This window comes from Notechis scutatus, chromosome 2 (assembly GCF_049901735.1).
Source record: "Notechis scutatus isolate UNSWTSFEM ecotype Mainland chromosome 2, rNotScu1.2, whole genome shotgun sequence".
NCBI lineage: Eukaryota > Metazoa > Chordata > Lepidosauria > Squamata > Elapidae > Notechis > Notechis scutatus.
The window spans coordinates 234,341,092-234,364,650 of NC_142010.1; the positions used below are offsets into that span (position 1 = coordinate 234,341,092).

At 37.9% G+C, this 23,559-nt stretch overlaps 1 protein-coding gene across 6 annotated transcripts in view; it reads right to left on the bottom strand.

Annotated features, from left to right (window-relative positions):
- Window positions 1-366: 366 nt before the first annotated feature.
- Window positions 367-23,559, bottom strand: part of FAM169A (family with sequence similarity 169 member A) — a 39,847-nt gene continuing 16,654 nt past the window's right edge. For 4 of the 6 annotated variants that reach the window (XM_087958295.1, XM_087958297.1, XM_087958296.1 and 1 more), the window contains exons 2-13: window positions 21,869-22,005; window positions 18,157-18,256; window positions 17,254-17,339; window positions 16,388-16,559; window positions 14,194-14,373; window positions 13,496-13,624; window positions 12,314-12,429; window positions 11,432-11,486; window positions 8,818-8,950; window positions 6,707-6,872; window positions 4,008-4,223; window positions 367-3,367 (exon numbers count right to left, since the gene is read on the bottom strand). In XM_087958295.1, the coding sequence (XP_087814421.1) occupies window positions 2,882-3,367; window positions 4,008-4,223; window positions 6,707-6,872; window positions 8,818-8,950; window positions 11,432-11,486; window positions 12,314-12,429; window positions 13,496-13,624; window positions 14,194-14,373; window positions 16,388-16,559; window positions 17,254-17,339; window positions 18,157-18,256; window positions 21,869-22,003 (1,974 nt within the window). In that variant the 5' untranslated portion in view covers window positions 22,004-22,005 and the 3' untranslated portion in view covers window positions 367-2,881. The remainder of the gene's footprint in view (window positions 3,368-4,007; window positions 4,224-6,706; window positions 6,873-8,817; window positions 8,951-11,431; window positions 11,487-12,313; window positions 12,430-13,495; window positions 13,625-14,193; window positions 14,374-16,387; window positions 16,560-17,253; window positions 17,340-18,156; window positions 18,257-21,868; window positions 22,006-23,559) is intronic. The other 2 variants (XM_087958298.1, XM_087958294.1) reach the window with 1 other exon arrangement.

Consider the following 23,559-nt stretch of genomic DNA (forward strand, 5'->3'; position numbering starts at 1 on the left):
ATTAATTTAAGACAGAATTGTATTAAAACATTTTATCAACAATACACAACTCATGAATGAAGGCAAATACATGTGTCCCAGGTTAATGTTGCAGGATCCAATGTGGGTCGGTCACCAGGACTGGAGGTTTTGTCTTCCAAGCTTTCGGGCTCATGCTGGAACCCATTTCAAGAAAAGCTCTGAAGACAAATCCTCTGGTTCCAGTGACCAACCCAGATTGGATTCTGCAACAATACAACTCTTCAGATAATTTCTTTAAAAGCATAGGCTGTAATGATGATGAAAAATTAATGTTCTACTGCTAGTTTACACTGCGTTACAATTTCATGACTAAGTGATGTGAATAAACAAAAATAAACCACAACATTTCTATTGAACTAAAAGGTAAACATTTTATTAAATTTATGTAGAAGAGATTCTACATACTTCATGCAATAGGTACAGTAAAACAGTTCATGAAATCATACTTGAAAATGATAAGGTGCATGAAATGTAAAATACACCTTGACACTGGAAGCAGTAAGAACCTGAATAAATGAGATCCTAGAAAACTATATTGTTAAAAACAAAGTTGAGTTCACATGCTTTCTTTAAATATTTATAAACTAAAAACATAATACTGCTTTTTAATTTTGTTTTGTACAGTATCTTTTTCACTTCTACTATGAACTTTTATCAAAAACTGGTCTATTTTGTTCTTTGCAGATCCAATAATCATTTTCACTTATTTAAGCTAAACAATATAATAATTCTCTTGAAAACATGTTCCTTTGTGAAGCTGCACAAAACTGCACATTTTAACTTGGCTTTACAAATTTGTTTTTAACTAATTTCTCAGCCTAATTTAAGTGTTTTACTTCAATAACTGCTGCAATGTAAAAAAAAGTTACAAGACAATAATTGATAAGATACCAATAGCACATTGCTGAAGCAAGGTTACCTAATTCCAGTGAGGGGGGAAAAAAGTTTTAGTTGCATGATACATATAAATATTTGCTATCATAACAAATCAGTATTTAATTTAATGTTTTGAGCCCTTGCTACAGGCATTGTACATTTTTATGAACAATATGTGCTCCAAGAGATTTTTTTGAATAATTTCAATTATTAGGTTGCTTTCTGCAGAATGTTTTTCTTGTGCATACAAGGGAAAATATCCTTCTGGTTTATAGACAAAACAATGAAAAAGTTATCTAGGGTGACCACAAATGTCAAAATTACATTTCCTTAATATTTTATAACTGAATATCCTAGAATAGTTAAGCTCAGCTCTCATGTAAGAAGTAACTTTGCAATTAGATGTTATATAGACCAATTTAATTTACAGATGGAGAATAAATTTTTTATTTAAATGTACAAATCAAATTTATGATTTGGGGAAAACACTGATTTAAAAGACATTTAGTATAGTAAATCACCACCAATCCAGAAGCCATAATAGAAATACACACTTAACCACTTCACAAAATATTCTTTTGTTTTACAGAATGAGAATTATCAAGCCCCTTGCCATGTTTATCTAGGTCAATACATCTAACATTCATACCTATGGTTCCTTTCAAAAAATTTATCTAACCTTGTCCATCTCGAAAACTTTAGCACTAAGTAGCAAAAAACCTGACCTAATCTTAAAATGGTCAAAATGTCTTATTTTACCAAAAAAAGGGGGGAGTACAAGATAAAAGCTGCTTTATGTACTTCATAGAGTACTTGGTTTTTTATATCAGAACCAAGATTTCTGCACAAATTCTAATACACAATATACAAAATGTATACTGGTAGAAAAACATGTATCGTGCTGAAAAGCCAAACAACTTGGCAACTCCATAAACCTCAAAGCCAAAACTTCATAACGCTCTTAAAAAAAAACACCTAAATCTCTATGCCAAGGAGTTATTTTTTAAAAAAGCAATCAACTGAGTTATTACTGAGAAGCCTGAGAGCTTGTACAACCAGAACAGACCAATTCTGAAAAGAATAAAATGAACATTTTCACATATTTGCAAATGAATATTTATACTAGCATATACTCAAACCGAAGACTGAATATGCTTCAAACCGAAGACTGAATCTGTCCAACTGGTAATACTTAGAAAATGATAACCGTACGTTCTTATGAAGGTCTAATCTATAATTACTCTGAAGGAGTTCACTTTACTATGTATATATTAGGAGCTTTATTCACTCGCAAAATAATCAGAATACTTCAACACAGATTGAAGATTCAGGTTTAGCTAGGATCATATAATCTTGGGTTTTTTTTAACATGGGTATATAGTATCCATAGAAAATTTGAAGGGTATTTTAAACTAAGCACAAATAATATCAAGTATTTTATATTTCTGTTTAAAGCAGGCTTGTAAATTTACTACAAAATAACAGTAAAAGGATTTTTTGGGGGGGAGGGGCGGGAAACTATAATTATATATACCTATCCCTGCTAAGCATGAAAAAACATCAAGGTGTGCAATTAACTACTATGGGATGAAGAAAATGCCTGACACTTCACAGATTATGTGTTATTGTACACAAGGGATTACAAATAACCACTTGAGGCAGCTTAACAATACAATTGTTAAGGTGGCATCTGTTTGGACCTTCAACATCTCTAAAATAATTTACTGTCCCCACTTTAACTTCTGGTGTCTTTATTATTGTTTAGCAAAAGTAGACATTTACTTCCATATCAGTTCAATTCCTTTTATGTAGTGGTTAAACAACAAAATAAGTAACATAAAGTAACTATAAAAAACTGGGAATGATTCCAGTATTTAAATACATGTGTGTCCTAAAGTGGTTTGTAATTTTGCAGCTTTTTCTGTGAAGAAAGAAACACAATGAAAATGGCAATCATTCCCACTCAGGTTGACTACAATTCTGTTCAAATTAGTTTTCCTTTTTTCTTAGGTGGGCCTTTGTATCCTTTAGCCTTTCTTCGTAAGGTCCGCCTGTCTACTACGGGCACCTCAATTTCTGCTTCTTCTGAACTGCTGTCAGCAGCTCTCTCAGACACTGGCTCAGCTGACTCTTCAGACTGTTCATCCATTTGGTTCTTTTGTACCTCAGAATGTTGTTGGTAAGAGATGTCCTCCAATTCAACCATCATCAGAGCCCCCTGACCCAGAGTAATGGGGGCTTCTGGTGAATCAGATCCGCCCTCTTCACTTTGCTCTTCCAAGGAAGAGGATGTGTTGGGAGACACATTTTCAGAAATGGCATCTTCTGGAGCGTCCCCTGCTACTGAGTTTGAAAGACCGTTATTAGAATATTCTTTTTCTGTTCCTGAAACAGGATCGGCATTTCCTCTTTTCCTTTGTGTAACCTGCTCCTCTTCTGCAGGCAACTCAGAATCTGCTAAATTCTCAACCTAAGGAAGAAAGAAAAAACCACTGTAAAGTCAAATATATATATAGAGCACTACAAAACTCGTAAGAAATGAAATATCATAGATGTTGCTTTTAATCCAAAGAATACTTCTTCACTTCATTCTCACAATGTTTCTGCCATAGATTTCTATTATTAGGTATATTAGCTTAAAGCTAAAATATGTTATCTAAAATGTTCACTTTAAGGCTTGACCAGAGAAAAATCAGGTCAATAGTAAAGATGATGCAAGTCTGAAGTCTCTATATAAAAACCAGCACGGATGAAGAGGCAGAGAGGGACAGAAGCAGTCATTTTCAAATGGAATTGTTTAATGTTGGGAAAACTGAAATGCAAACACTGTTTCATTTGTTAAAGCAGAACATTTCCCAAATGAACTTCCATTCAACATACTGCAATGGTTAAAATGAGTACATAAGAAGAAAAGCAGATAAACAAGAAAAGTGAAGAGAGACAAGGAAAACAGTGATAAAGATAATTGGAAGATCACACTGCAACCTAAATAAGAACGTAAAATTCAAAGTATTGGAAGAAAAAGAAAATCCACTGCCTGGTTTTAAAAGCTATTAAATTAGGGGCCAAGTGTAAAATAGTATGAAAACATTGTTTTAACATTCCCTCACCTTATCTGAAATATTGTCATCACTGTCTTCAGTGGATTTTCCTGAAGAATCAAGGATTAGTGGGACGAGTAAAGTTAAAGTTGTTTCTTCTGAACTGTCTGATTGTAACTTTGACTCTCCATCCAGAACTTCATTTGTTGTTGATCCTTCAGTCACTATTGATACCTTGATAGCATTTTCCATTATTTCTCCATTAATTGGCTCCATATCTGTTTCCTAAAAAAAAATATCACATGAGCACATTGAAGTGATGCATCCATACAGAATCAACCAGAAGAATTCAGACACAACCGGACATTCACACTGTAGTACTGAATAATTATTTTCTTAATGTACTCTCTTATTTCCACTATATCCAAAATGAGAGAGGTGAAAACAATTTCATGGATGCAGCTCTGTACCTAAGCCCTTTTTGAATCTTAAGATTTTTGTAAAGTCTTCTCAACTATTACTTTCTGTATAGGCGGCCAATGCCAATGTTAAATAAAAGCTATCATAATACTTTATTTCTAATAATGGATAGAAATAGGTTTATTAATCAATCTGGCTTCTGCTATGAGCCAGAGAAAGACTATATCCTGTGACTGTTAGGAACATCATCCAGGTGAATGAGAGATAACCATAAACTAAAGAAAGAGTACAGTATATGACCTATTTCTATGCCAGGAAGAATTACCGTATATACTCGAGTATACGTCGACCCGAATATAAGCCGAGGCACCTAATTTTACCACAAAAAACTGGGAAAACTTATTGACTCGAGTATAAGCCTAGGGTGGGAAATGCAGCAGCTACTGGTAAATTTCAAAAATAAAAATAGATACCAATTAAAACTTTCACTAGGACAGTTGAGAATAAGTTTGATGTTCACAATTTCCTCTTTGAAAGAGACCAGTAAATAGGGAACAAGAAGATGAAGAAAAAGAAGTGTGTTTTTTCACACTTTTCACACTGCAGTGAACAAAAATGGCATCATAGGAACAGGCTTATTCTCAGTCCAAAGGTTTGTTTCTGATTTCTTCCCTGATTTAAGGGAAATTTGGGAAACGATCTCACTATCATGAAAAGTTTAATTGATTCACTAACCCAAAAGAAGATGATGATGATGACAGTGGGAGGCAGGAGTCACTCTCTCCCTTGCAAGAAAAAAGCAAGAGCCATTCTTATGATCTCTCTCTCTCTCTCCCCGTAATACAGTCAAGCCCTTTCCAGCACGCGCGATCCGCCGCCGCCGCCGCTTTGCACCTTGCAAATGCAAAATCCCGGGGTTTTTGCATTTGCAAGCTCTTGCTTTTTTCGCCAGCGCCGGGCACTGGGGGCTTGCAAGGGAGGGAGTGACTCCTGCCTCCCACTGTCATCATCATCTTCTTCTTTTGGGTTAGTGAATCAATTAATTTGGGAAACGATCTCACTATCATGAAAGTCAGTGTTCTCTGCCCGTGGGGCATTTGGAAGAAACGCCCGCGGCATATCCACGCGCGTGTAAGGGGAATCAGAAATCCCCGTGTTCAACGCCTAGCACAGCAGAAGAGAAAACGCAACTGTGAGCAAATACTGGGAAAACCTGATTGATCAGAAGGAAGGAGGCAAAAGAGGGAGGGGGTGGTGGACGGAGGTCCCACTGGTATTTGTGAAACACTCGGTCAGCAGCGCTTAAAGTCAACGTCCTCGCTCCCACTCACCCACCCAAAGCCACGAAGTCCCCCAATCACGCAGCCCAGAATCACCCTCCCCTCAGGGGGCAGCAACGACACCCGGCGTTTCCCGAGACAAGAAGCTTTGCCGTGCAATGAAAGCGCCCTGGCTCTAGGCTCGCGGGCTCAGAAAACAATGCAAGCCGAGGTGGCTTCGGCTCTGCTTGGCTTCATTTCCTCAGCCCCAGCTGCTTTCAGTCTGCTCGGGAGGAGGAGGAGGTGGTGGCGGCTCGCGTTGTTTTCTGAGCCCGCGAGCCTAGAGCCCAGCTCCGGAGCTCCACACCATTTTTTTCCCAGAGGGGAATCTCACTCGAGTATAAGCCGAGGGGGTTTTTTTCAGCACAAAAAATGTGCTGAAAAACTCGGCTTATACTCAAGTATATACGGTATCAGTTTCTCCAACAATTTGTTGACTTGATCCTAGTTATCACTCATTTTAACTGAGTTCTTACATTTTTGCTCCTAAGGCACTGAAAAAATTAAAAAAACAAAAAACAAAACATAATTAGTGAAAATAATTAACTTCAAGTGAAAAAACGTGGCTAAAGAAAAATGGCTTGATTCCTTTTCTAAATTTGGAATGTGGGGAATAAACAGAACTTCTGATGGAGTATATCTTCTGGTTGCATAGCAATCCATGCAAAGGCTCTTTCCAGTGTACCCAACTGACTCAAACATTTTTAAGTGGGACTCTCCTGCTGATTGGTGTATCTGTGTAGTTACTTGAACTTTAACCACTATTCAAAAAGGATGTCAACAAAGAAAGATCACACTTGGCAAAACTGAGTATTATTATTTGTATCTTTCTTCCAATTTTCTTTGTAAGTCAGTCCCCTCTTCCCCCGCCTCCTCTCCATCCTGTATCTTTATACTCCTCTAGTTGCTAAACTTTATGGCAAGGAATCTCACTTTTTAAAAATGGTGTGTGGTTTTATGGAAGACAACTGTCATAGAGGCAGGATTAAAAATATTAGTAATAAATAATCTGTACTTTTAAAGATGTACCTCTCTATCATCTTGCTTTTCTGATGGAATACACTGCTGGAGTGTTTCTTGGGCTGATTGTTTTGAATTCTCCACTAACTTTTCCTGCTCGCTGTCCATTACTTTTTCTTCCATCTCGTCTATCAATTCTTCTGAATGTTCGGATACATGAGCAATAGGATCCAATCTATGCAACAGGAGAAACAACAAAAATAAATGTAAAACAGCCAATAGCAACTGAATTATACTGAAATATGCACAACTTGATTTTTAATACTGTATTAAGTTAGATACATTATTTACTGGCAAAGAACAATTGTTGGCACCTTCAGATCTGCTGGGTTATACAAGCATTATTCAGGAAAAATATTGGGAACAAATTATTTGGAGACCAGGAAATCCAAGAATGCTATTTGTAAAACAACACTGACAATACCTACCTAATACAGATACAGATAATAATACAGATAATCAGAGTTGGCAGGGACCTTGTAGGTCATCTAATCCAACCCCCTGCCCAAGCGGGAGACCCTACATCATTTCTGACAAATGGCAGTCCAATCTCTTCTTGAAAGTTTCAAGTGATGGCGCTCCCACAACTTCCGAGCGCAAGCTGTTCCATTGGTTGATTGTTCTCACTGTCAGAAAGTTTCTCCTTATTTCCAGGTTCCTTGTTCAGTTTCCATCCATTATTCCTTGTCTGGCCTACAGGAGCTTTAGAAAATAGCTTGACCCCTTCCTCTCTGTGGCAGCCCCTCAAATATTGGAAGACCACCATCATGTCTCCCCTGGTCCTTCTCTTTACTAGACTAACCAAGTCCAGTTCCTGTAACCATTCGTTGTATGTTTTAGCCTCCAGTCCCCTAATCATCCTGGTTGCTCTTCTCTGTACTTTTTCTAGAATCTCAACATCTTTTTTATAATGTGGTGAACAAAACTGGATGCAGTACTCTAGGTGTGGTCTTACTAAGACTTTATAGAGTGGTATTAGTACTTCCCTTGATCTTGATTGTATCCCTCTGTTAATACAATTTAGGATTGCATTCGCTTTTTTGGCTGCTGCTGCACACTGCTGGCTCATATTTAGCTGGTTGTCCACTAAGACTCCAAGATCCCTCTCCCAGTTACTGCTATTGAGCCTGGTTTCACCCAGTCTATATGTGTACTTTTGGTTTTTCTTGCCTAAGTGTAGGGCTTTACTTTTCTCTACACTGAATTTCATTTTGTTAGATATGGCCCAGTGTTCTAATCTGTCAAGATCCATCTGGATCTTGAGCCTATCTTCTTGGGTGTTAGCTATTCCTGCCAGCTTAGTATCATCTGCAAATTTGGTAAGTTCCCCTTCTATTCCCTCATCTAAGTCATTAATGAAGATATTGAAGAGTACTGGGCCTAAGACGGAACCTTGTGGCACCCCACTGCTTACTTCCCTTCATGTAGACTTAGACCCATTAAGGACTACTCGTTGAGTACGGTTTGCCAGCCAGTTGCGAGTCCATCTAGTGGTGGTGCTATCTATTCCACTCTTTTCTAGCTTACTAAGAAGTAGGTTGTGGTCTACTTTGTCGAATGCCTTGCTGAAATCTAAATATATTATGTCCACAGTATTTTACTAATTTAGTCACTGTGTTGAAGAATGAAATAAGATTGGTTTGGCATGATCGGTTCTTAACAAACCCATGCTGACTGCTAGTTATTACTTTACTTGTTTCTAGATGTTGGCAGATCTGTTTTTTTATTATCTTTTCCAGATAGTGTCTTCCATTCTCAACTTGGGATGGATTATGACTTACAGTCATCACAAGTGAAATATCTAGTCTAATATTTAAACTCTTTTTGTTTTTCTTCCCAATCGGAACTTTTTGTAACATCTTTCCTGGTGAAGAGTTCTGAAGAACTTTAAAGCTTGCAAGACTGCTTTTTACTACTTTGATTGAACTTGACAAAAGGTATCGCCCTGCTACTGATGCTAAGTTTTATGCAGCTTTACATTCATTTGCTGAATTTCACAGTTTAACAATAATAAATATATATTATTCAGTGTGAAATGACATACAGTCTTTCTCTATAAATATGTGCAAGGCATATTCAGATATTTTTCATTTGTAATTTTATTGAATCACATACTGTACCTGTTTCCCGATGTTTGAGAAGTATTTACGTCTTCAGTTTCAGAAATCCCAGGTTCTTGCATTCTTTTTCCCAATTTTGGACGTTTCAGATTATTGCTTCGTGATCGAGTAGGAATTGGTAAAGCAGTAAGTTCTGGAGAAGGAAAAACCACTTCAAAACGTAACTTTATATATGAATAATACCAAGATATATGACAAATTCAAAATATATAATTGCTTTAACAATGTGTTACTAATGTCTTGGAGATATTTTTACCGCACTCTGTAAACACTTAAACATCTGATGTGCCAATTTTGAAGTATTTCAATCCGATGTCTGGAAGCTGTTTGGATCTGGATGGAGTGGAACAGATTTTGATTCAAAACTGATGTGCCTGTTTGGCCCTCAGTATCAGGGATGTCACATTCCTTGGTCTTGAATAGGACTGCACTTCCCCATGCACAACTTTGGGGTCTTATGCCTTTGGCTGTGTTGCAGGGCTCTAAAGCATTTAGATTAAGGGGGTGTGCGTCCCCCGGTCCTTTACCTGGGTCATGCCCATGCACAACTTTGCTAAAAAACAAGTGGCAGCTGTAGCTGGGAGGACCTTTGCACAAGTACAAATTTTACGCCAGTTTTGCCCTTTAATTTTTGCTGAAGAAGCAAAAAACACTGAGAAAAAAACATGTTTATTGCAACAACTGGGTGCCTACTTTAGAAGAAAGTATAATGAAAAATGAATTTTTTAAATGGAAATTGAGGAATGTGAGGGAGGAAATTTTAGGGATATGATTTGCTGGCCAGTTTGGAGAAGCTAAGCAGGTCCTTTTTCCTGTTACCAGGACTATTTCTATTATTAGGCAAAGTGGCTCTTGGAGAGGGCAAAACTGGGAAAGTCCTTTGTTAAAGGAATGTTTAGGTCATCAGCTGATAAAGGATGGAATGTTGGGATTTCTCTAGCTTGCAATTCTCTGTAAGGACTGCCCTTGGGCTGGGCTGGAGCTGGTGGGAAGACTTCTAGTATAGGTCTAGATGGGATTGCAGCGATTGAGGTTATCTGGGATAGGGAGGTCAACTTGGATCTAATGGGATTAAGCAAAGAAAGGAGTTGGGTTTGACTTTGGTCATATACATGAGCCAAAAAGAGGGCTGTGAAAATATTTACAGACCCCTCACATCCTGGACATAAACTGTTTCAACTCTTACCCTCAAAATGACACTATAGAGCACTGCACACCAGAACAACTGGACACAAGAACAGTTTTTTCCCAAATGCCATCACTCTGCTAAACAAATAATTCCCTCCACACTGTCCAACTATTTACTAAGTCTGCATTACTATTATTATTAATCTTCCCATCCTTCCTTTCACCCATCTCCTGCCACTTACGACTGTACAACTGTAATATTGTTGCTTGTATCCTAACAATTTTTATTGACTGTTTCCTAGTATGAGTTGATTGCTTATTGTACCCTATACCTATTATTAAGTGTTGTACCTTATGATTCTTGACTCTTGATGAATGTATCTTTTCTTTTATGTACACTGAGAGCATATGCAACAAGACAAATTCCTTGTGTGTCCAATCACACTTGGCCAATAAAGAATTCTATTCTATTCAAAAGATTGGGAGGGCAGTTTCTATTTTGTTGATTAGGTTATTATTTTTTCATTATATTTTATGTTTCATTTCCTGTGAATTTGACTGGCTTTATCATTTCTACTAACATTTGTTTCTGAAGTCCACTGCATTTATGTAAAATAAATCAGTTCTTATATTTTTGTTCCATCTTTGAACTGCAAATCTGTGCTACCTGCTAACAGCATTTTATAGAAGACTGATTTTTAAGAAGCGATTTGTGATTTTATCAACCGTATGGTCCTTACTTCATCTACCGGTATGCATGTGACTACCAAAATATATAATTTTACATTTTCTTTCTTCTTATTTTTAACACAGTTGATTTTTAAATTACATTGTTTTTGTTCCAACCCATCCAAAGGAGGGGGAGTAGTGTTTTTTCTGACCACATGCTTCAAATGTGTAAGGGTCAAAAGGCGGACTTGCAGACTTGTCTTCATCATCATCATCAATGTTCTCCAGAAGACAAGATGCAGGCTGTAATAGTCCTATCACTACTTATACAGGGCTGGAAGAAAGGTAAGAAGCCAGATAATAGAATCTCCCAAGGAGATAGAAGGGCAGTCCAATAACCTATCTATCAACCGTACTATACCAGGAAGGAAGTGTCAGAGAACTCTGGAGTGCAGAGACAGTGAGGCTTCCTTCCATCTCATGCTCAACCAGGCAGTCCAGCTGTCTCCAGCCTTACAGACATGACATGAACCTTACTCTTTGGTTTGAATTTTTCCATCCATATACTGAAGCTTTCTGCAGTTGTAGTATCATAATAAAGTGTATGTGTGTGTGTGTGTGTGTGTGTGTGTGTGTAAAATCCCAAACTGAGGGAGACGATAAATGAATATTTTATAAAACACATACACATAATTGAGGGCTCCTCTATTAATAAGTTTCCTTTTGAAGTACCTCCTCTGATCATATGCATTCATGAACAAAGTGAATAACAGAAGAAAAATCTTTTCCCAAAAATATGCATAATGCATTTTTTTACCTTCAGAGGTACCTTCATATACATCAAAGCCATCTTTATTTTTATGGACATCAACCTAAAAACAGGAAGACTTAAGTTTATAAATCCATAATATAAAACCAAAATTCTTTAAAGTAAACCACTGCTAATAGATTTCTTCCATTCATTCAGTTACATATCCATACTGAGTTTTAGTTTATTAAACAAAACATCAATATGAAAAGTTAAAATAAATACAGAAGTTAAAGGGAAAAGAAAAAGGGAAAAAAGACCAGGAAATTTAACATATATGAGAGAACTGAAGGAGAAATACAAAATGTTAAAACTATACGCCACCAGTACCCTCATCTGTACAAGCTGAGATAATCTATTAGGAATTGTTACTATAGCTAAATGAGGTTCAATTCCTTTTCCACTATGGTTTTTATAGACTTGAATGGTGGGGAGGATTAAAGTCTTTGATCCCATTTTTACTGCTGCAAATTGAAAAACCACATCTATAAAATTGCAATTTGCTGATGATTTCCAACAGTGTAATTTGGAGAAATGTCATACACTGTTGAAACTGAATTAAAGTCAGGATATACCTGCAGTTGTCTTCTGCCTTTTTATGCCTGCTTACCACAGTGCTACACAATCTGAGGCCTTCTTTGCAGCCTGTAAAGAGAAGCAGCCTTAAACATGACTGCTTCAAATCTAATTTATTTACTCAAGAATATTATAAACTCTAGGGAGCGGACAAAGCAATGCAAGTTAAATTGGATACTGTAGGAAGTTTCCCATTTTTCCACTTCAGTAAAAACCTTGAGGATTTTGAAAAGGCAAATTTAATAAAATCTTATGTGTACTTATAAAACACAGAGCAGGTACTAAATAATTCAAAGGAAGCTATTTTATACCTACACTTAAGTGTGTTTCACTGGGGTCAACTGCCTGTTCACGCGATGGGCTGTTATCCGTGGAAGAGTGCAGAAAACGTTCCTCATTCTGGGAAGTGTTAGCTTCTATTTGCAGGGCTTCTTGTTCATAGGGAAAAAAATTAAAAATGCAACCACTTCAAAATATTATCCCCTAGTATCTGCTAATAATAAAATTCTTTTATGCCTTTTTCTGTGAGCTTATTTAAGCTAACTAAAAGAGCAGGCTCGGTTTTCTTTTCCGCTACAACCATTACGGAAACCCCCATTTGGTCAACTATACAAAGGTGTACAATAGTCCTTACAGGCACAGAACTCTGAGCCCATCTGGTGGGCGGAATGGGACAACTCGCTGCGGCCCTCTTGCCACGGGACAACTCTCTACAGCAGGGGTCCCCAACCACCGGGCCGCGGACCGGTACCGGGCCGTGGAACATTTCCTACCGGGCCGCCGGTTTGCTGGGCGCCGCCATCTTGTTTGACGAGAAAGTGCTTCCGGGTGAGCTTTTCCGGTTGGAAAGTGGCGTTTGGGTCCTGAAGGAATCCTCGCGCCTTAGTTTCATCGAAGGGAGGGGGCGGCTTCGAACAAAACTAAGGCGCGAGGATTCTTTCAGCATCCAAGGCAAGGCGAGCCGAGCGACCGTCCCAAAGCCGTCCCGAAGCGAAGCCCATCAACAAAGGTACAAAGGAGGAGTTGAAGGTGGAGGGGAGAAGCGGGGGACGGCTGGCTGGCCGGTCGCTCAGCTCACCTTGCCTTGTCATGCGTGCTGATGCTGGTACCAGGCCGCGGATCATTTTGTGATGCCGGTACCGGGCCGTGGCACAAAAAAGGTTGGGGGCCACTGCTCTACAGGACACCTCATCGAAGGTTCCCCTGGCAAGTAGTCCTATGGTGAGTTAACCACAGCAGGTTATCCAAGACCTAGAAGCTGGGACTTTTTACGGCAGCACAATAATCTTCCACCGACAAATCTGCTCTGGTTCCCTTACCCCAAACAATATTCCTTCAGTTCAACAACTTGGTTAGCAAGGTAGGGTTTTTTTGTTTTTGTTTTGATGTTCTTAAAAAAACATTTTTTTCTAGAACCTCAAGAAAACACCCACAAGCCGGTAAAAAAATCTCAGTCTCTATTTTTGCCCAACTGCATTATATGTCAATACCTCCTACCTTTGAGTTTTAAACTTTCTCTCTGCAAAACAGTAGCTATAGGTGTTCTCTGGTGCCAGTGGCCTATGCCTTCAACCTCCCACAGAAGGTCACGATCCCCTGGATACCTTTCAAAGTACTTCTGGCAAGCTGAGCAAGAGAAATAGAACTCATTCAGTAAACCATCCAGATTTGTTTTTATTTTATTTTACAAGCTTCCCACTCTCTACCCCCAAATATGGCAACACTTTTATTTTAGCATTTGCTTTAAAGGGAGCATTAAAAACCTAACTGCGTCACAAACAGAAGCACAAGAGCACTCTTCAATTTGTAGAGAACAGGTACATACAGTACACCTATCTTAGCTGTGTAGAACTGCTTTAAAAGCCACAGAGAGCTCTTGGACTGCTAAATGTTTGCCTTGCATAATATACCAATGAAAGCAGTGCTGAATCTAAGCAATTCAATATCTAGGATGTTAAAACTCAGGGAATCCTTTTAAAATGTTCTTAAAAGATTACAGGCCGTACCTACATTTCTCAGATATTTGTTTCTTGTGTGTATAAGGATGGACTTGAAGTTAAAATTAGCGATAGTAGCAAGAATGCAAAAAAAAAATGTTCTGATAACTGAAATGCAATATCCGTTCAGAATATCAAACTCTAGTCTATTCCTAAATTGCAAACATTGAACATTCTGAAGTATCTTTCAGGTCTTACCAGTACGCATGAAAGATGTCAGAGGGAAACGCAAACCAAGGGCATCTTCTGTGAAAGAATCCACAAAATCTTCCAGCATCAGAAGACCAAAGTCTTTGCTCTGATGCTTTTTCCTCACAAACATTGTGTCCAGAACAGGAAGCTGGTAGCTCTGAGTAAGAAAGGCACTACAAATGCTCCCTGCAAACACAACAGTCAATTCTAATTAGTACTTCAGAAGGAGTAATCTTTACATACCAGAGGCATCTTATTTCCCTAAGTTTTCAAATATACATATCAAGGACTCTGGGCAACAATAATAAAATACATAAAATCTATAAAAGCTTTAAACTCTAAAAGATTTATGAAAATATGTTTTTGAACTTTAATAACAATAGTTGGCTCCATAATATTGGCCATGCAATCAATCACCCTGCTCTAAAGTCCATCACATTTTAGATCTTTTGTCTTTTCCACTGGACCTGTCCTATTGTGCATGTAACTCAAGCAAAATCCAAATTAACAGTTTGTAGGCACAATGAGCCTATTAGTTTTTAGCTGGCTCTTCACATTTTTCAAATTAGAATAAGCTAATAGGTCCGGTTATACATTATGAAATCATACAGTCTGGTTTTTTTAAAAAAATCTCCTTTTATACCCAGGAACAAAACCTTAGTCTTCCCTAAACTTTGTCAAGAATCAGGGTGGGTTTATCTTCTTATTGCTACCACAGCTACTCCAGACCAGGCATTATCAAAGTGATGACATGAATACAGATGACAATCCTAGATGCAATCAGGGTTGGCAAACTAGGAGCAAGTAGTATGAAAGCAACCTGCACTATGGAATTTGATCCTCATTGCTCCAGCCTGCAAGTAACAATGGAGCAGGTTAGGCAAAACTGTTCTCTACTAATAGGAATGTACAATTCCAAAAATAGGCAACCCGTCCTCTAATCAGTCTAAAAACCCTGCACGAAATTATTCAAGAAGGTCCAAATATCAGCAACAAAAACAAAAGAATCCCTTGCCCTCTGCTTTTTACCCTCCCCCAAGGTTTGGCAAGTCATGGCAGAAGGGAGGACCATCTGGCCAAATATCAAGTTTCTAAGAGCTGTCAAGGCCATATAATTTGTTGCACTTGGCAACTTATTTCCTTGGAAATTAAGAGAGAGGGAGGGAGGGGAGAGAGAGAGAGAGAACAAGCGATCATTACTAATCCACCAAGGTTCTTTAGACATTCATTACATGGCCTTTTTAAAACTATTGCAATTTTAAACTGAACAAAGGAGGATTGTTTTCTGCTTACAATAAGAAAGAAGAAAAGGAAGTCTGCATTGAGGCCCTCAATTAAAATAGATTAGTTTAAAGTCCATGTGAGAATAGCAATAAAGGAACAAAGACACTGGTGATCTGTCCTATCTCTTAGCAATCTGCAAAGACAGGCAAATGAGCCTATAACTTTAAATCAGATTTAATTTTTAAGAGTTTGGTGACATCAATGTCACTCAACTGCATTAAAATCTGGGTTAAGTAGATTTGAGAACTGAGGCGGTAACGCTGGCTTAATCTGTAAGAATTTGATTTACTTTTCTAATTTCCTGTTTTCATTGATTTCCAACTTCGAGTATCTATATTTGGCACTGAGAATGGAAATACATTTATAAATATAAACTTATATTCTCATAATGTGCATAATGCTACCAGTATATCTCAGTCTGAACCAACATGATTAATCACAGATACAATGCTGAGAAGCTTGACATCCATGCTGACATACAATCTGAAGATGTAGAATCATGAATGGGAGCCCAAAACCTTCCATAAACTTCTGTCAGATTGTATGACAAATACTGTTATCAATGCACAGCTGCAGTAAAAGCTTGGGTTGGGGCCAATAAAATGAAACTCATCAAGATAGGTGTAAACATTTTTTCTGAACTAGAAAACTTTAAGGATCACCTCTTTCTATCAATTTATTTTGTTATAAAGCCATTCCCTAGGTTCCTAGAACTACAGTATGTGATTTCTATAAAGACAAATTTACTTTTCTGTATTCTACTGGATAGGTAAAAGTGTTCCTTGCCATTTCCAAAATAAAAATGCAAGGAAATTGTGGACATAGACTAGTTCTTTGCAAGTGAAGTTAAAACATGGGCTTGTTGTTGTTTTTCCTCACATTAAATTACTTTTTCCATTTGAAAGAATACTCTTACCTGGCAGTTTAATAGAATAAAAACCAATAGCCATTCCTTTCTTCCACAGAATTTTTGCATAATCATGGCTACCATGGCAAAGGAATGGGACCTCATTTTTCTCAATTTCTTGTTTACGATAAATTATTCTGTTCAGCACATAAAGAACCACTCTCTCCCCAATTGATTTCGCCTACAAAAACACATATGAATTAGAAAACATAGCCAGAAGTCTCATATAACTAAAATCCATATTTATACTTCCAAAAGAATGAAAGCAGAATGGGGTTTTATTTTTGATTATGGTTTTAACTATTAGTTAATTTGCTTCCATTTCTAAAGCACCTGAAACAGTTTAGGAGAAAGTAGATATACATGTCTATTAATAAAATCAAAATGAGGAAATGATTAAAATCCCAGTAGGGCAATCCTATATTATGAACTTGATTTAAAGTGGCTCAAAAGTGAGGAAACAGTAACTAGAAAGAAAACCTTATAAATCCTATAATGTTGGGATAAGACTGCTAATACTTCAGTGCTTGGAATTCATTGAAATACAATAATTTGAACGAAGTTATCTTGGATTATACAGTAAAACAATAAGAAACCCACAGCTGAACTGCTAATCCCAGCAGCCCTAGCCAGCCTGACCAATTATGAGAGATGCTAAGAATAACAACTGCAGTCATAAATCCTTATTCAAAGCATTGTCCATATTATAAACTACTCATCACTACAATTCAAAATGCTTGACACAACGTCACTGTATAGACAGGCAATTCTATTCCAAGTAAATCAGACTGCACACTTGAATAAGCCAGAAATTTCTTTTATTTATATTAAGTTTAGGTTGCATTATCAAACACTTTACTAGAGGTACAACTTACCCGTAGAAGACCTTCTCTAGAAGGAGATGATGTTCTCAAAATATCATCGATAGTCCACCATTGATCAGCCAGAAACAAGGCAACAGCTCAAAAAGGAAAAGAATTTAAACTAAGAATGTGTTCAGTGTTTCAATTCTAATTATGCCTAGTAAATATCATTGGTTGTAGAGATATATAATTATTAGTTTTGTTCTTAATTATAATACTAAATGCACGTTCGGTAAATGTGTTTCTTAAAAAGCTGAGATCAGTTCCATTTTAGAAGCAGTCACTTCCAGCTAGGTTATCCCATCATATGTTCATTTTCAAAAGATCTGTGGGTTCTACATGCAAGAGACTTCTTCTGAACAGAATGGAAGCTGAAACATTGTGTTCCACCTCAACTTCTAAATTATCAACTTAAAGAAACTACTTATTTGAATAAGTAACCACTGTACTTACTTGAATCAAAGGAAGCCCTCATCAACTATTGCTCTCTAACTAAAATTAAGGAAAGGAATATACCCCAGGAAAAAGTACAATACTATGATAGCAACAAAATGGCAAAAAATGACAGTCTGTTCTTGTAAGAACAAGTAACCTTGGATTCACACCATTTACTTTTTTCATGTACGAGAACCTTCGGAACCCTGAATCTTCAGTTCCAGGCTTATTTTCACCTGTTCAATCAAAGGTTGAGAAAATGATTGAATCAAGTCTTTCAAACATTATAAAACTGGAAGGGAGAAGCTATTCACACCAAACTGGCTTTTTGCCCAGTTTCAATTGCGTCCCCATTTTATCATGATTTCTACAGTATTTCTAAATCTTTCATATCAAAAACAACATACAACATTGGGAAACGAAAAAGGAATAACTCAGATCAGAATACTACAATGCTTCAATTCAAAAGGTAAGAGAAACCTGCAAGTGAATCCTCCGGTGCAAATAAAGCAAGGACTTTGTGTCTTTCTTCTCCGCCATAAAGGGGGATGAAGCCTACAGTTGACAAACAAATTGGAACCTAAGAGAAAGAGAGAAAAAGTTCATCATTGTTACTTCTATTCATTTGGATCTGTAAATTGCTGACACAGTACATTCTTGAACCAAGAGACACTGAAGACAGGGACTCATGCCCTGGTTATCACACTAATGCAATTCTTTATATGTGGAGTTGTCCTTGAAGGAAGTGGTAGCATAGTACAGTAGCTTGCTTTTGGAGTGGCATTAGTCAATTTAGAAGAATATTACCTATGTTGGCTCCCATAGGCTTCTATGCTGAACTGGTCATCATATGTATGATCCACTTTTACTTAGAGCAGGGGTGTTTTGTTGGCTGAGGAATTCTGGGAGTTGAAGTCCACAAGTCTTAAAGTTGCCAAGGTTGGACACCCCTGACTTAGAGCATGGGTGTCAAACTCTATCGTGTTACATGACGTCATGTGACACATCACAAGGTTTTTTGCCTTTGCGAAGCCGGGGTGGGCGTGGCCTGCGCGTGATGCATCCGTCCAACAGCCCACCAATTTGACACCCCTGACTTAGAGCATTGTTCCCTTCAGGAGCAACGATATGCCCACCCTATACAATCTAACAGGGAAAGAATGCTCTGGTTACCCATCCCGAAAGGACTGGAGGGCAGCTGGGATCCAAGAATGACATGCTGAGCAGTAGCCCCTTTGTGGGGAAAAGCTTCCCTGCAGAGATCAGATGCATTCCCACTCTGATGACTTTTCACAGAATGGTGAAATCAGTCCATTAAAATATGCTTAAGAAAAGCACCGCCGATGATACTTTTGAAGAAGAAAGGATCTTACAGACAGTCACAAAATATGGTTTTATTTTAACTGTTTTCCCTACTCTATCCTTCCCCTCCCTTACTCTTCCCTTTCCCCTCTCTTAGGCTTTCCTCTCTCTCCCTCTTGGTCTATGCCAAGGCCTATTTTTCTTTTTGTTGTACATAATTTGTAGTTGTGTTGTTCTTTTAAAGGTAAAACTAATAAAGTATTTTTCCAAAAAAAAAAAAAATATGCTTAACGCTAGCAATAATTTATTAACAGTGTTTAGTAGTTTTAACTGGTTTTGTTTATGTAAATATTTGATATTTATTGTAAGCTTCCTCGAGTTGTAGTGGGCTGGCATACATATTATTAAATATTAAATAAATTGATTTAAATAAGTAAAACAAATCATTCAGACAAATAATAGAAACAATAATAATTTCATTTGCCCCAACCTTCCAGCATTTAAAGGCCAAGATTAAATGGGAAAAGAACACACAAAATACTAAGCATTGGCCTTTTGTTTTGCTGAATCAATTATCGAAGCTGCAATCTAAAAATAAAAGTCCAGTGTTAAACTGCTGAAACAGCAATAACAGAAGACTGTGGAATTCTTGATGCTATCTGAGATTGATTGTTTGCAGACATTTCATTACCCAACTAGGTTACTTCATCAGTGCTAGAAGGTGTGTAGATTGCTCCTTATTTATATTCAGTTGCTTGCCCTCCTATGGTAGTGTTGAAGGGATATTTTCACCACAAGTAGGTTAGGACAGCGGTTGTCAACTGGTGGGCCACAGAAAAATTGTGGTGAGCCACAGAAGAAATGGCCCCCAAAAGCAATTAATCTGAGCCGTGCAGTTCTTGCGTCTCCCAGCTCTTCAAGCAACCACAGAGTCAGGTCCCTGAAATGCACGTGCCAACCAACTCTCACACATGGTGGCGGTGGCAACAACAGTCCCCTCCCCCGGTGCCCACTGTCATTTCTCACCATTAATTCTGTTGCTGCTACTGCCATGTGTGGGAGCTGGTTGGCGCGTGCATTTCAGGGACCTGACTCCACGGTCGCTCGAAGAGGCAGGAGGCACAAGAACGAGTGGGAGTGTTTGATGGTTTCAAAAAATTCCTATAATGTGGTAGATTGGCGTTTTGTAGGTCTCGGTGAAAGCGAGCTTTGTTTCACCTCCTTTCCTTCCCGTGTCGTGTTCAGCTCAAGCCGCAGCTCGACACCATCACGTGTACCGGCTGGTGAAGGATAGCCGCAAGTGAACCCTGCCACAAACTCTCCAGGCCAGCTATGATTTCAGCTCATTACAAATTTTCAGGTCCCCTTCTTGTCCCACAGCAGCAGCAGGCGGTAACAATATATGTCAGCACGGCATCAGCTAGCCATGATGCAACACCCAGCTGATTGCATCATCACGATGGATCCGAGCTGACTGAAGATCGCTGAGCCGATACGGAGGGCAGGCAGCGTGTTAACTTGGTGGAGGGAATCAGAGGTCCACTTATTGTAGCACAGCCTAGTGATGGCACATTGTGATGTGGGACAGCAGAGTTAGCTGTCACCAATTAGGAGCGGGATGCTGGCTACCTGTGGGGCGGGGCTGCCGGAAGTGGGGATGCGATTACCGGGTGGGATAAATAGAACGCTGGGATCGATGAACATATTTACATATGCTCACTGCTTCTTCCTACCGCTACAGCTGTGATGGAATAAACCACTGTTATTTCTTTGGATTCTGTGATTATTGCTTCATCTGCGTGGCTGGCCACAGACCCTGGTAATGTGAGAGGGGGAGATATGAAATGACAGGAGACAAGATTTGTGGGGGCTCTGGTTTTCTTCCATTTGAGGGAGAACCGGTTACTTCCCAGCCTCCAGGCACCATGTGGTTTCTTTTGAATCCCAGCAGTAAGGATGAGAGAAGTCCTTTCTTTCCCTTTGCTCTGCCCCACAGTTATAATTAAGCATTTACAATTTTGTTATAAATAAATAAATAAATATATCCCCAAATTTAAAACTGAAACAACTGTAAAAGTCTGACTCACAGACGAACACAATACAGAAGCCTGATGATGGCAGATGAGATTCTGCCGAAACGTTGCTACAACTCTAAAAGCACAACTATAATGACGTGGGAAAATACCCGAACAAAGCTGAATACTATATCTATCTATCTATCTACCTATCTATCTATCTATCTATACACACACACACACATATATATATATAAATTAATTTTTAAATATTAAATTTAAATTTAATATAAAAATATTTTATATTAAATATATTATCTTTTTTTAAAAAAATGTATTAAACCAGGTGACCCCTGGTTTAGGAAAGTACTCAGTTTCTTAATTAGAGCATTTATTTGTTTGTTTGTTTGTTTGTTTTGCCTGGAGTTGATCCCTGCTCATCAAGATATTGGCTGCTGGAGAGGATGTGTTCTAGTCTTTCTACTTCCTTCTTAGTTTTCTTTTGAATGGCATGTAAAAATGGTTTAAGACCTCCTCACCAACACCAGCAGGGCAAGCTACTGCATATAAACGGGGCAAACCACATATTCAATAGCACTGATAATGTTATCAGGTAAGGTAATGAAATGTCTGCAAGCAAACAACCAAGCTCAGAGTGCACCAAGGATTTCACAATTCAGTGCTATACTTTCTTTTACTGGAGATTATTTGTTGATTTTTTCTTCCTAGTCTAGATGGTGACTAGCGAGCCTGCAGTTAGTGCTCATTTCTACAGTTTCAGGAATCTGGAAGGGAATTTTGAAAACCATCTTAAATTACAGAAATAAAGAGTATCTGTAAACATTAAAATGAAATAACAATTATTCCAACCTTACCTTGATATTATCAACAAGAGAGAGATATTCTGGATTTTCTGGATCTCCGCATCTAAGTTCAGATAGATAATCCTCTCCAGAACTCTCAAGATCTTCATGACTGTACTTATCCAGGAGATCCACAGGGAAGGCCATCCCTTTGGGAGAGTTCACAAACACATACAGGATTATTGCTGTAATCATTACATCCTGGGAATCCAAACTGAGTTTTTAAAATTTGTATGTATATCAGGATAGCCCTCTCCAAACTGATAGTCTCCGGATGTCTAGGAACTGCAACGCATTTAGCAATGACAGGCTAGGTTTTGCAACTTAGTTCTAACACATCCTCAAGGTGTGAAATTGGAGAAAACTACTTAGAAATTTAAAAAAAAACTGCATACTATCCCACTCACTTTTTGTACCCACTTAGAACATGTTATCTAAAGTATACATGCAGCAGCTCAGAATTCCCATGTGAATATACACGTAGTCCTCAGTTTACAAAAGCAATTGGAACTGGAATGGCCATTGCTAAGTAACATGATCATAAAACACATCACATTATCATACCACTTAGGGACAGGAGTTTCAGCAGCGCTGGTTACTATCATTAAGCGAGGACCTCACATGACCAACATCCAACTTCCTGCCAGCTTCCCCATTGACTTTGACTGTGGAAAGCCAGCAAGGAATGTCAGAAATTGCAATCATACAACCATGGGAATGCTGTGATAGCCCGGAACTCCAAGGACTATAAGTCTGCTCATTCAGCACGACTGCCTTTTTGAACAGTCACTGAATGAATGGGCATAAGCCGAGGACTAGCTATGGTAGAATTGTATCTTGATAAAGACTAAATAATTAACTACATCAGTAACTCCATGCTTGATCCTACTACTCTGAACCACATATTCCATCTTTACCATATTAACTTCATTTTCATTTAACCTGCATTTATGAAATGGGAAAACACTTGAAATAAATTCTTAACTCTTTAATTCTCCTTGCGCAAGGAATTAAACATTCTTATTATCAGAATGTATTTCTATATCAGGCAGAGAAAGCATTTAACTCACATTATCCAACCAAATTTTCAACCAACATGTATCTATATAACAAGGACAATAAGATCAAAATTACCAACTGAAGCCAATGAAAAATGCAAATGTTGAGCTGAAAAAATTATACTAAGCTTCATTAATACAAGAGAAAGAAAATATCCTCTATATAAAAATGCATTTGTTGCCTTTAAACAAATTAATAACTTAAATTAAACATAATTTAAGTTTGGGGGAAAGTCAGTTCTTTTGTTATTATGCAATTGATAATAATCTTTATTTAAATCTATATTCTCCCTACTTCCATTTCATGACTTGAAAAGAAAAATCAAATGTTTCCCTTAATGCCCAAGAATTATATTGCAAAATTAGTTACTGTGTTTATTTAATTTGCACGCTCTGAAAGAGGGCATTTAAAAAAACCTCTGCCCTGCTTTAAGATATTGCAGCCAGATCTACATGCTTTCAGTTAATCCACTCCATCTTTTCTGGAGCCCTCTTAGATCCTGCCTTTCCTCTAAGGAGCTCATAGCAACTTATATGAAATTGTCTTTCACTTTAACCTCACCACCACCAACAATGCCAGCTGACAATGTTTTGCAAAAAGCCTTCCAATGAGTTCCACAATTAATTGGAGATATTTTTCAGGGT